Raw genomic sequence first — 15,290 nt, 5'->3', positions numbered from 1 at the left:
GGCGCTTGGTTTGGAAAAGGAGACGGTGCCATCTGGATGAGTAACGTTAATTGCCAAGGGGACGAATCCTCTATTTATGATTGCGATTACGGGGAGGCGAACTGGTGTTCCCATCAGCAAGATGCCGGGGTTATCTGCGAAAAAACTGTAAATGGTAAGAGCTGATCATCTCCTTTCTTTATTCGACTGCAGAAATTTGTATTGCGACACAACAGTGACAAAACTACTAAATACATTAAATGTTTACTGTAACAAAGCAGAGTGGCATATTAGTATTAACTACTTCACTGGGAGGTTGATCAGCCTCCTGTGCATCAAGTTGTTGAAATCTTTGAGAAATTTATAAGTTATTACATCAGGAAAAGTAAATTATACAGTGTCAAAAACATGGTTTTCGTCCTGCAAGAAACTGCTGATTTGCTGACTGTAATATTGCTTACATTAGTAAATCTTTTGATGGGGGTTTTGTTTGTTAGGTAATAGTTCTCGATATATCAAAATTATTTGAGTCTGCCATGAAAGAGTGGAGTGTAGTGTTCATAACAATTGTTGTGTGCTTCTTCTGGCGGAGAACAGCATTCGTGGGGTTGTTTCGTCAAACAACGACCAATCGTTCTATGCAGCGAAGTAATTTACATGGGATCTATGTTAATGCATCATTAATATACCTTTAGTGGTTCGCAGAACAGCCAGATAGCTCCAGACTTCTACTAATAAAGGCATATATATTCTTCCTTGTCAACCATGGACAAGATATTCTGAGCACAGCTATCAACACTTGAAAATATACACCTCCTAAAAAATAACAATCTTCAATCTACACATACAAACATTACTTATTTCGTTTCAACTAAAGAGCACTTTAACAGTCCTCGCTTCTGACCGCATACATCAACAGTGTGTGTCATATAAAATCAATTAATCTGTATTAACTGTTTTTTTATAGAAAATATATATTTTTTAATTGTTTTGGCAATGATATAATCGTATTGTTTAATATTTGTTTGTTTGTTTTTTTTTACAACATTTCGGATTCTAAATAAAATTGTAATCTGGTAATTTACGTGACGATTCCCTTTTTTAAATGTTATTTCACAATTTTTATAGCTATAAAATATGTATAAATGTTTTCACGAATATAAAATCTTTTGTCTTTCATAGATCTATAAAATTAGTTGTTGATCGGCAGAAGTCTAAGGCACATGATAATGAACGTCGACATGCTTTAATGATTTATTCTGGGCAAAAACAAATATATTCTTGATCTTCAATAATGATCTTACAAATTGTTGTGTTGTAACACAACAGTAAAAGAAGAAAATCAAGTCGAGGTTGGTTTAACAAACGATGTGCATTAACATCACAGGTACAAAGGTAGGAATACGAGTATAACTGACTAGCGCTCAGCTAGGCAGTGGAGTACTGTCGCTCCTTCACACTTGTTTAGACATTATATATAATATAAAATAAATCTGAACGTCTGTGTGTGTGCGTGTGTGCGTGTGTGTGTGTGTGTGTGGTCACGAATAGGCTCCTATATGGTTAACTATTAAAAAAAAAAACAATTACATATAATGATAGAAGATTATCGAGGATCAGGAATGAGTATGTTTGATCTGGCAGAACAGTGGTTGAGACAAATTCTGTGGTCTGCGTTCGCGCCTGGCCCCCAAGTATAGACATAAAAAAATGAAAAAAAAAAAGTTTACAAGGGTTTTTGATATAGATGTACGTAAGAATACTTTGATAAGTATGTTTCAACGTAAATAGGGATGGTATAATAAAATTATAGGATCTGCGTTCGCGCCTGTACTCCATGGAAATATGGCACAAACTTTAACAAAGACTTTTCATATCTATTTGCGTAAGTATACTTTGATAATTATGTTTCAGTTTGAAGAAATATTGTATAATAAAATTATTGGGTGTTCGTTCGTGCCTGATCTCCATAGAATGTAAATATGCCATAAAGTTTAACAAGGTTTTTAAAAAGGGGTGAGGATCCACAATAACACCTTAACTGTAATCTTAATTCACATTAGCTTTTATTTATTTTTTTGAGTTGAATCATATTGTGTCGAATAAATTCACCTCATAAATTCACGTTCTTATTAAAGTGAAAGCCAAAAAAAAGTCGGAACTTTAGGCAATTCTATACACAAATTTTGCAAAACTCTGTTTTCCCCTTCTCCACTTGAACGTGGTACTCTTTCGAAAATAGATAAATAATAAAAATAAGAACGTTACTTGTCATCGTGTCAAAAGAAGGAAAAAATCCTGCTCACGTGATTACGTGTTTTTTAAACATTTACATAACCTTTCTATTTTTATTTATATATCTGTTTAAGCTTTTTTGTCAGTGTACTAGAAGGAATTCAGTTGATTACAACCCTTTTGCGTGTTCTTTACATTACAATAGTACAACCTGAATCCGACGGCGCAATACTACACCGTTCAATACTGTAAAACTGAAACGAAGCTGTTTTGCTTGAAAAGGGCGCCATTTTCTTCTTATTTATATTTATATCGATTCTTTGCTTTAAAAAACTAAAGTAATTACGTGTTTACTTGTTTAATATCCCATTTTGCTGTTTCGGATTATTTTACTAAAGTAAGTTAAGCTTCATTATTTTTCAAAACTGTTTTTGTTTCTTTGCTTTTCGATATTTCGTCGATATTATTTAGTAAGAGTGTTTAGCAGAAAAGCCAACAAACGGCTACCCTAAAAAATAAATATACAAGAAATAAATGTTACCATAGTCAATAAAAGTTCAGTTCATGTTTTTTTGTGTTTTGAAATAGTTTTTAATTAACTTGAAATAATTTCAGTGAATCGAAATTAAAACGAAATTTGAGGCAATAACTACTTAAATGAATTTTTATATAAACTACACATGCCATAATCGAATATTCCTCGACTACAAAATAACGGAAAACATTAAAATATGTTTATAAATATTCCTTACGTTGACGAAACTCTATTAAATTGCTCAGGTTGCCCTCCTTCAAATTGAAAACGGGGATCTCCATTTCAAAGTCCTGCTATTTTGATTTTTTAAACCGGTGCGTGAATTAAAAAAAAAATTTTTTTTTAGAAACTACTTAAAAATACAAACCAATGAACTTTTCTACCATAAAAGTAACTTTTATTGACCATGGTAACATTTATTTCTTGCATATTTATATTATTATATATATAACATTTTCTCTTTGTAAGGAAACATCATATTGTTGGTCACTCTTGGCTACGAATGGAAACAAAGTTGATTTAAAAATATATACATTCGCGAAAATTATCTTTACTTTCATCATATTTTGCTTAGGGTAAAATTTTTGAGTATCAAAACCTATCTCTCTACAAACCCCTCCTTTTCATATCATACTTTCATCAATCACAGCCCATTTTCTGTAGGCTGTTTTTGAACCCAGTCATCGACGGGTATTTCTGCTAGTACTTATATATATATATATATATATATATATATATATATATATATATATATATATATATAGTGAGAACCGGTGTAATTTCCCTTATGCATAGAAAGGCCGATATAACACAAATCATATTTCCATCTACATTGACGATACAAATGTCTATGAAAAAATTTGGAGAAGCATTAGTGATCAAAATCTCTTCTGGCCTGGAGCATGTGAGCAAGGGGATAAAACAGTTGTTTGTTACTTTTTAACGCCTCGAAAACCTACACCTTCTTTCGCTACCAGCACTTGAATCCTTATTTTACCCTAGTCGAAATGAATAGAACATGCAGTACTGGGTTCTGTTGAGCTCATCCCTTACAAGTTAATTAAAAACATTCTGTTTTAGTCGAATAAATTACAGTGTGTAACGATAAAAGTGTCGCCTTAAAGAAACAAACACTACAACTTTATTTTAAAACATTTACTGAAAAAATCAATTCGGGTAACTTGATTACGTAGTAGAGCTGGCATATATTTAGTGTAGCTTCCTTCAGCCTCAATCACCGCCTCGATGTGGGTCTGGAACTGGAAGCATGCTTTTTCCATAAACGCCAGCAGGAGCTCGGTGAATATTCGGTGGATGGTGGCGATCACGCTGACTTTGGTATTATGGGAGGTTATGTTGGTAATGTTCTCGACGTATGATCAAACAAAGTAGTCCAGCGAGTTCGGGTCTAGGGAGGATTAGGGCTAGTAAGAGAAGAATACAAAGTCGCAGCACTCCTTCTAAAGCAAAGTCTGGGTCTCTTTGGACTTTGTGCCGGCACCGAGTCCTGCTGCCACACCCAGGATCTGCCTGCTGCCACCTGATTGCACCAAAGGATCACTACACTCTTCAGCACATCCAGGTACACTTTGGTGTAGACTTTCAAGCCGACTTCGACGGAATAGGAACTCCAAATCTCCTAATTGCATTCTCAGCAATTACTGCCATCCATAGTTGTCGTCTCACCACGTTTTGGCTGAGTAAGTCTCTGGCCGGCTTTTGGGTAGAATTGGAACCGCTATCTTCAGACAATTCTCACCTGGAACTGTAGAGATTCAACGTCTTTATCCACTGCGCCACGGGCCCCTAGGGCGATTTTTTGGTCTTATAAATCCACGTTAATTTATTATCTGATCTTTCATAGTCGGGTTCGTACCGAATGATATATATATTATTTAATTGGAATTTATTGTTAAGATAAGTATTATTTTATTAATTTATTTATTGCGGACTATTATCCTCATCTTAGTTGTTGATTTACTAGGTTTCGGACAACAATTCCTTTGAAAAAAATCCAACCTTATCGCCCTTCGGGGCCCGTGGCGCAGTGAATATAGACGTTAAATTTCTACGGTTCTATGTGAAAACTGTTTAAAGATAGTAGCTTCAACCCTACCCAAAAGCCGTCTAGAGGCTTACTCAGCCAAATCATCGTAAGACGACAACAACTACGGATGACAATAATTGCTGAGAATGCAATTAGGAGATTCGGAGTTCCTATCCTGTCGCAGTTACCATCTGACGAGGGCCAGAGGAATAGTTGGCCGAAACGTCGTGAAACAACAGCTAAGAAAGATGAGGATAATAGTTCGTAATATATATATATATATATATATATATATATATATATATATATATATATATATATATATATATCGTAGAGGAAATCAGAAAAAAATATGTTTAACTTCGCGAGTATTCATTTTCGTTACCGCGGCATCTCTAGGGGTAAGCTTATAAAGGTGAAAAATCAAATTAGCCTCATCGGAAGGGAGCAGTATTTTTTTTTTTAAACAAAAGTTATAGGATCTTTTTTTTATGCGTGTTTACGGTAAAAATTAATTCCATGCATTCGAGTAGGTGATTTTAGTAATTCAAAAAATTGAAAATAAATTAAATCAATCTAGCTGCAATTTGAAATATATCAGTTCCATTCACCAAATTGCAAGCATTGTTCTGAAATGAAAAAAGAACATCTGTGCACTGGTATTCCCAGCCTTGGTCCTCAACACAACCACTTTTGTTTTTATTTGAATATCAAATTACTTTTAATTGGTTCAAGGCAAAATAAGTTTTTTATAATTTATTATTTAACTTCATTTCGCGACATGTAATATCTTGTGTTCCCAAATGAATGAATATTATAATTTATATATCTTTGTCATAATCTTCTCGGGGTCGTACTAAATTAAAATATGTGACGTTTGTAAGTGTATCTTTGGTATTATTGGCTTCTGAATTTTTGAAATACAAATACAAGTGTACCTTTGGTACTTTATGAGGTTTACCTAGTAGATGAACAGAAAGACATGAAAAATATCTTTAATTTCTATAATAAATTAAATTAAGTATTGGTTTCTTATTCCGTCTTGTTTTAATAATACGGTGAATAAAGTTAACGATAGTTCGACAGAAAGATTCCCGAGTTCGACGGAAAGATTCCCGAGTTCGACAAGATAAAACCGAAAACGATCGGATGTTAGATCGATCGAAACGTTGTACAAATAAACTCTAGATGAGAATAATAATCCGAATAATCCAAATAATAAAGATTGTCAATCGTCATCTCAAAAATTCAGAAATGCAATTGAGTTTTTCACATTTCATTTGAACTATGTTATTCTTTATAACATATATATACGAATACAACACCCAACACCCTCTGCTATGGATTGTCAGCAACTATCGAAAACCATTCTCTCTCTCTCTCTCTCTCTCTCTCTCTCTCTCTCTCTCTCTCTCTCTCTCTCTCTCTCTCTCTCTATCTATCTTTCTTTCTTTCTCGCTCTCAGATCATTCTAAACAAAATAAAAAGAGTTTTTTTTTTATTCCCCAAATAAAATTGTTGGCTTCCTATCTCTATGACGGCACATGTACGATTTTACTCGGAAAATCACACTCTGCGTGATTTGTTAACTTTACATGGAAATTTAATATGTTCAGCCATTCTTTAAATACCTTCATCTAAATATTGTTACAACTATGCTGTGTCATCTTCACTGATATGCATGCTGATAAAACGCAGTTTATCCAATGTAATCGCTTGGTGTGCACATTTTTTAGGAAGAGATTCACGAAAAAAGGTTCTGAGAAGTGTGTAAATATTTAACACTAACAAGCTTTCCTACGATGACTTCTGCAATTTGAACTTTTGACGATGATGATACTCTTTCGAAATTAAATGGGATAGACATTGAAAATGCTATTCGAAACACGCATGACACATCGACCGACAGACAGAGCATCTTATAGATAGGCTTGGTCAATCTAAAATAAGATGCTTCCGTTCAGTTATTAGCTATTAACACGGTATTTGTAACTCAGTTATGATTGACCGACCCGCAGGCAAAACATTTTATTTCGTCGTTGTTTGATGGCAGTAAGAAAAACAATTTAATTATGCCATGCTCATTTTCAGCAAGTAGTAAATAAGTCGCCATTTTCCTTACTCACAACTTGTGGATTCCCTTCTCAGAAGTGATGATGAAATGTGTATACTTAGCATAGCTTACTAAAGTTATTCCAAGCATAATTTCCCGGAAGGCATAGTTTATTTCCAATTATTGTAAAATCTCTTGATAAATTTCGAAATTCTTGTTCAAAATAAAGAATGTCCTCTCGTATTTCGATTTACTTTTATAATTTGTCCAACTAACTTCATAAGTTTCTTTGGCCATTTTATATAAAACTAGTCAACCACAAAAACTGTCGCATACTACTTTTTAATGGCTTAATCGTCGGTATTCCAACGGATTAGAACCGCCACCACCGAGAGAAAGGGCCTGTTAACTGAAAAGTGACTTCACGCGTAGTAGGCAAAGCAAGCAACGAAGAAATGTTTTTCATAAATCAACAAGAAAAGCGATCTCAAAAGCTCAACTACTAGAAATCTGGTCTATTGCCTACTAGCCGTCACCTAAATATGACGTCATAAGTTAGTTAACTGGCCTTGTCTCTCGCTGGTTACGTTATAACTCTGATGCATTTTCATAACAAATGATTACAATGTTTTTCTTTTATTAAATTTTATTCATTACAATTGTCAACCATGTAGCTTACCTCTGTATTTTACAGTAGCAACGTAATCATTAATTTTACATATTTGTACTTTTTGAAACAGATTTCGCTGTTGATTTTATATTTAATTGTATAATTTCACTTTTAAAATTTCGTAATTCATTAAAATACAAATATTTTTAAAACAATTTTATTTCAACGGTTTCAATCGGTTTGAATTTTTTGTCACTAGTTTGCAAATGAATTATCACTCGTTTGCATTAGATTTTACCGGCAATGAAATAATCAGTAAAAAAAAAACGATTAGTGAGGTTGTTGAATTTTAAAATATATGAAACGATTTTATATTATTTGAAGTCGAAACCGCTTTGTTAACGATTAATTCGAAAGTTAATATAGTTTGGAAAATAATCCGTAAAATATATATTTAACTCATATCTGAGATCCTGACAGAAAATATAGATAAGAGAACTGCACGCCTGTGGAATTGTCTTCCGTTTTCCTGCTTTCTAGCTGACTACAATATGGTTGTCTTCAAGTCTAACGTAAACAAGTTTTTGATGAGTCGTTCCACTTGTTAACAAATTTACCGAATTTCCATTATTAACGATTACTATATTGTCCAATTGACTATTGTGAACTCTTAACCCTTATCCTCGAGTGGTCTCTGGGTCTTAATAAGTGTTTATGGCTATGTAAAAAAAAAAGATAAATGAAATATAAGGATCATAACGCACTCTTGAATATGTCCCAAAGTGGGACTTCCTTCCTTGGCTTTAGTTTAGGACTATACATACGACCGTAGTGTAAACTTTAAAGTAATATAGTAACAAAATATAAAAAAGTGATTTTCACGTAAATTTATTGTAGTTATTTAGTAGTCAAAATTTAAAGCAATTCCTTTCACAGTCTGCTAAAACAGTTATTTTACGTAAAGTTCGTTGTAATATAGAAATAAAAAAATTCGTTATAATAGAAATAAAAATTCAAATAGCTATTTTTATGTGAAGTTTGTATAAAATACTTAAAAGGCTTATTTTCAATAATAATTTGTAATAAAGTAAGTTGTTATATGTAATATTGTAAAAAATATAAAACAGATTGTTTTTATGCAGTGGTATAATCGATATGAACATCAATTCAATTCAGTCATTCAGTTATTCCCATTTAAAAAAAAATCTGTTGCACTTTTATTTGATGTTTGTGCTAAAAAATATCGATATTTTCGATTTTTAATTTTTTGTAAACTGTTTTGATGAACGTAGAAGGAATTTTGTGACAAAAATATTCAATGGAGAGAGATGTGTATAATGATGCACCTTCCTACTTTTATGGATTTAGAGATGATACGATCATCAAATTTGCACGTTTCATTAGCGGTATTGGGAATCAATTAATTTTGCATAAACAATTGGGTTTCGAACAAGACACTTTGGCGATGTTTTAAAGAAATCTAGAATTCTACGCTTGTAATATTTTCTTCGATAATCAGATTCAGAAATGCGTTATTTTAATTGACTTCATCCATGAAGGTTGAGTTAGACACCTGGTTCGATTTTTAATGTAAGGAAATTTATCTTCTAAAAAATACAGTATTCTGGCTTGTGACAAAACTAAAAATTGCTCTCATGTGACTGATAACAGAAAAGACGCACTAGCACCAGAATATACACCACATCTTGCTCCTAGACGACTATTACATTTTCAGTGACTAACGTTCAATTTTGCTGTGTAAAATCAGTTGTGTTACTACATTGCCTTTATTTTACAAATATCTTTCACGTTACTGAAATTTTACTTGAAATAAAAACTAACAAAAAACTATTATAATAAAGCTGGTGTATTTCAAAGATGCTATCGAGACCTTAAGACACTTTAGAAGAACGATATGCAATAAAATTATGTTTTAAACTTGGACAAAATGCCACAGAAATGTATGGAATGCTTCAGACTGCTTTTATACCATAGAAATACGGATTGATACTTTGTAGCATTTTGGATTATCCCGACTACTGTTTCTATCCTGAGTGTTATTCTCACAACGTTTCGACCGATGTAACCTGTAGCTTCTTTAGGTGTACTTTGTTGAAATCGGGACTCTTTCTGTCGAACTTGAAAAATCTGCACAGAATTTCTAACGGAACACTTTATTTTATTCACGGAGATAAAATGCTTTTTCCCCCATCAGCAATGGTCATGTGTGAAAGTCTTAACTAATCATTAATGGTGTCCTTAGTATCGCATGCACTGAAGATTAAACCGTCAATCCTCAGAAGAATATCACTTAGGACTAAACTTTTGTTGATTCTTTTTCTGTTGCGCTAGGTTTCCTTACGACCAAGATACACTTGAAAGAGGTCGGAGGTTACGTCGGCCTCAACGATGTGAAAATAAGACTCGAGATAAAACAATTGTCTGAATAATCTAAACAACACACTCAAAAAAGTTTATTCATTTTCGGAATATTTTTCGTCTTTCTACTTCCAGCTTCTATGTCCATTCGTCTTACAACCGGGGATAACCGAACCTATGGCCGGTTGGAAATCTACCAGAAAAACAAGTGGAGCACCGTTTGCGACAGCCTCTGGGATGACTTAGATGCCGTCGTTGCTTGCCGAATGCTAGGATTTAAGTAAGTCTTCCACATTCACCATTATTCTTATCTACAACATTTCTATGGTTTCCGTTCGTTTTTAGAATCCGTTACAAATTAACGAAGAATCTTAGCGTTTTTCCAATGTTTGTCGAGATTTGTTACTTTGCAGTTTTTTTCTGATTATAAGACTTCGCGTTAGAAGGTATTCAAAAGTGTTTACAGTCAAGAATTTTTTTCTTTCCAAGAGTAAATGTAATATACATCCACCAGAGTGCTCAATTGTTTTAATACGATAAAATACGATAAACGATTAATTTTTATTAAAAAAAGCCTAATATTTACTACTATTTAACATTTATATACGATATTAATAAGGGCGTAATATTTATAGCGTAAAATTCATTACGTAATATTCATTACGATATTTAATAAGCGCTTTATACTATTCTATATCGAATAGACGCTTTATACTACTGTATATCTAATATGCTCTTCATACTACTGCATATCTAATAGGTGCTTTATGATACTGTGTATCAAATATGCTCTTTATACTACTGTATGTCTAATAAACGCTTTATACTACTGTATATCTAATAGGCGCTTTATAATACTGTATATCAAATAGGCGCTTTATAACTGTATATTTAATAAGCGCTGCCTCGATATTAATTATTTTTTGTTTATTTGCTGATGTTTTCATTTTATCTCGATTTTACTCGTTCTGTACTGAATCAAACCTATAACGAAACCTATAACGAAACCTATAACGAAATATATAAAAAATATGTTACTTATTTCATTTAAAATCCCTTTTCTGTTAAAGAGGATTTCTGTTTTACCTCTGAAATAAGTTGTTCAACTTTTGATTTTTTAAATATAACATAAAATGAGACGTAAAATAGTCGTGGTAGGAAAAATTCAGAGAAAGAGAGAGAGAGAAAGAGGAAGAGAGGGGCATCTATATGTATCACCTGGCAAATTTCCTTTCTTTAATTTTTACACTTTTGCACTGATTTTCCCCGGCCAGATATAAATTTTCGCATCGGTTCGAATACCCTATATAATAAGTGTCATGTTTATAGACAAAAAATGACAGAGAAGTTTGGTAGGCAATTTTTATTACTGAATTCTATCCAGATAAAAAAAACAAATCTTACTCATGACGGAAAGGAAATTTTGTACAACAAAAATCACATACAATCATCGAATAGTTCTATTTTTAACACGAAATAATGTACTTAAAAATAAGTTTAGTACTACACGAAATGCCTTTGTAACGCTCTTGGTGCATTCTGAGTTTTGTATTTTTTCACTGCTCACTTTAAAAATAATTTCTTCCATAGAGGGGAGCGATATAAAACTTGCTTTTACTAGTGCTCTGGAGACCTCCTTTATTAGTGCTTCAGTATTGCTCTCGAAATTTTATCGCTGATCACTTGAGATCATTTTGGGAAACATGGTATTAGTAGTCCTCTTGAATCCTTCTGGGTATTATTTTTCACGTTGCTTTCTGAATGAGAGTTAGAAATTTGATTTTAGTAGGGTTTGGGATGCTTCCCAAAATCAGGGCTTTTATGAGCGCCCTGGAGGCCTCATAGATTAATTAATTTATCACTGCTCACCTATGACACTGTTTTTGTTTTATTCATCATATTTTCCTTGAAAGTGCTTCATAAACTTGATTTTTAAAAATGAGTTTCATGATAATGAGAGATAACAAATAAGTTTTAACAAAATTATATTAAGCACACTTTTTAATATTGCTTTGTTATTTATGCCCACGGGCAATAATCTGAAGCAAATTCTAAAGTAATAAATTATCAATACAGTAGAACACATGGTAAATAGTATATGCTGAATAACATAATGTTCAATTCTATATGTAACAGGTACGTGCGTTGTAGATGCTGAATCCAAATATACTCAATGTTATAAATACAATTGGGATGTATAGTAATATAATTTTACTCATATTAAGTCTTGTGTTTAATTGAATAGTGATCAATACTAAAGAAATATATATATATATATATATATATATATATATATATATATATATATGAGAACTGAAAGAGTAAGAATATAGACATACAAAGACTAAATATATGTAAGAAAGAGAGGTGAAAACACAGGAGGGTAGACTTAAGTGTCTCTTTTTTACGTATATTTTTTATATCAGATTTTAATTGTTTTTATTACAACAAAATATACTTATTCAGTTGAATATGAAATAAAAAAATATTTCAACTTTTAACAGGCATTTAAAAGTATATTCATTTCATATTATTAAAATTAAAATTTAAGTAAACCGTAATCTTAAAAAAATCAGATACAAATTAGAAAAGCATTTCTTGCAACGCATGAAAATTGATTTTAAAAAAGGAGGTTGTATGGACATTAAAAATGAAGGTGCAAGATCTAATTTGGAATTTGTCAATTTTCAAAGGATACTTTTATAAATTTTTCAAAGTAAAATCTAAAAATTACCTTGGATTTATTTTATGTCATGTACATTTCGTTGCACTTTTTAAGCAAGTTAGTTAAACAATATATATCCACTAAATCGCAAAATACAGTATATAATATTTAAATTTTATTTTTTGAAGTGCAACAAAATGTACATAATAGTTTGATTTAAGAAAACAAACATTTGTAATTAATATATATCTAATTACAACCTGAAAGAATTACTTTTAAAATAAAGACTTTTTCATGTAAAATAAAACTTTTTTTTCATTTATATTCATTTTTGTTACACAAGGGCCGATAACTTCATTTGTTGGTTCGTAAATCTTTTCTCTAACGGTTTTTTTTTTGTTTTTGTTTTTTTTTCAGAAATGGCATTGTGTACAAAGTGAGACCAGGGGCCACTCCGCCGGCTCCAACCTTGATGGATTTTATAGACTGTGTTGGACACGAGTACTCCTTAGCTGACTGTTCAGTTATCAACTGGGAAATACACGAGTGTGGTGATGCTGGAGTGAGATGTTCATAAATTCAAATTGTCTTTTTAATTTTTATTGACATCTGTATTTGATTGTTCTAGGACATGTTTGTATTTGCAAACTTTCAGCTGATATTTTTATTCTCATCATCTTTTGTTTAATTCATTAATTCATTTTAGTCGTTTCACAAATGTTTCTACTGGTATCTAACGAGCATGGTTTACTGATAATATAAAAGAACTTTTAGTTTTAATTTTGTAAAATGAAATTATGTTAACCACAGAACGAGAGCCGGTTATGAAAGTCGAATATAAATAAATAACAATTACATATCTAGAAGATGTATCAGTATGACACGCTGCTCTCCCCCATCATTATATATAGCCCCAAATCTTCCTACTCTCTCGTCAATGACCATCCCTCTTGAAAAAGCCCGCATAAATCGGGCGAAACGTTGATTATTCAGGCCCTTCCACCTCCATTCTATTTCATATCGTCGGATTTAATCCAGTTCAACAATCATATATATATATATATATATATATATATATATATATATATATACTAGCAAAAGTATCCGTCGTTGACTGGGTTCAAAAACAGCCTACAGAAAATGGACTCTGATTTATTAAAGTATGATAGGTTATGAAAAGGAAGGGTTGTAAATTTGGGTTGAATTTGGGGGTATCAAAACCAAAGCTAAATATGATGAAAGTAAAAATAAAATAGATAAACCCCATAATTTATTATACCATACCTGTTCACACTGAAACACTTATCACAATATTCTGTGGATCTATATTAAAAAAACCTTGTTAAACTTTGTGACATATTTCCATTCTATGGAGGTCAGGCGCGAATGAACACCTCATAATTTTATTATACCATATTTCTTCAAACTGAAACATAATTATCAAAGTATACTTACGCAGATAGCTATGAAAAGTCTTTATTAACGTCTATGCCTATTTCCATTCTATGGAGGCCAGGCGCGGACGCAGACCCCACAATTTTATTATAGCCTTCCTATTTTAGTTAAAACATACTTATCAAAGTATTCTTATGTACATCTATATCAAAAACACCTGTAACCGTTTTTTTGTTATTATTTTTTATTTCCATACTTTGTGGACCAGGCGCGAACGCAACCCCCACAATTTTAATGAACCACCGTTCTGCCAGATCAAACATACCCATTCCTGTGTCTCGATACATCTTCTATCATTATATGCAATCAGTTTTTTAAAGTAGTCAACCATATAGGAGCCTATTCGTGACCAGACACACACACACACATTCAGCTTTATATTATATTATATATATATATATATATATATATTCAATTTAACGTTTTTAAAAATGGATATCAACGACAGAAACACGTGAGTATGAACTTTGTCGCAAATTTTGTCGATAAAATATGTTGTTGATGTCAATAAAACAGATAATCCTAAACATGAAATAAAATGTCTGTTTTTCGTTTTTACTTATTTTCTGATTTGTAAGATACTGTACTTTCTATTTTATAATCATGCTTGTGCTGGTGTGTGGGGGGGGGGGGAGAAATTATCAGTACGTATCCATATTCAATACAAGTGCTCAAGGCAACAGCGATAGGATGGTTATATTTACATATCGACTCCTGATTGGGCAGCATATACAGTCGCCTGTTGTTTTCAGCCAACCAGTGAAGCGAGAAAATTATCTGCTGAAATTCAGCGTATGATATAAAATATAAAAATAACTAACACAGAGTTTTTCTCTCTCAATGCCAACGCAACAAGAGATTTTTATAAACTATTATAAACAGCGCCAGCGTATGCACCGTATTAATCGAACTATCATGCTCAACTTAATGCACACGTACAAATAAGGTGACCCTTCTACATAAGTACATACGTACATACATAAATACATATATATAGAGAGAGAGGCATATATATATATATATATATATATATATATATATATATATATATATATATATATATATATATATATATAAACAAACACGGGCTAAGGGTGGTCGCGACGTTATAATTTCAGGTATATGCTGAAATATTTGTTTCCAGCTAATTGCTTAAATATATACAGTTTCAGCCTGCCCGGCGTTGGCTACGCTAAAATATGTTATTTTAAATTCATGTAGATTTTTTTTATTTATTATTAAACTAGCAGGACCCATTAACCGCCGTTACTCGGTGGAAGCATGCCCCTCCCTCTCGTAAAAAGTTTAAGTACGACTGTTGTTGTTATTGCC

General features: G+C 32.2%; 1 protein-coding gene across 1 annotated transcript in view; it reads left to right on the top strand.

Moving 5' to 3' along the window:
* Positions 1 to 14,497, top strand: part of LOC145279618 (neurotrypsin-like) — a 61,034-nt gene extending 46,537 nt beyond the window's left edge. Inside the window, exons 3-5 of the mRNA XM_080130828.1 lie at positions 1 to 154; positions 9,974 to 10,118; positions 12,921 to 14,497. The exon at positions 1 to 154 is cut by the window's left edge and continues 19 nt beyond it. Of these exons, the coding sequence (XP_079986954.1) occupies positions 1 to 154; positions 9,974 to 10,118; positions 12,921 to 13,080 (459 nt within the window). The 3' untranslated portion in view covers positions 13,081 to 14,497. The remainder of the gene's footprint in view (positions 155 to 9,973; positions 10,119 to 12,920) is intronic.
* The last annotated feature ends 793 nt before the right edge of the window (positions 14,498 to 15,290 follow it).

Source organism: Euprymna scolopes, chromosome 7, assembly GCF_053919585.1.
Source record: "Euprymna scolopes isolate OS-2025 chromosome 7, ASM5391958v1, whole genome shotgun sequence".
NCBI lineage: Eukaryota > Metazoa > Mollusca > Cephalopoda > Sepiida > Sepiolidae > Euprymna > Euprymna scolopes.
The sequence above is the reverse complement of the archived record's forward strand: the minus strand, read 5'-3'. Positions and strand labels throughout refer to the sequence as shown.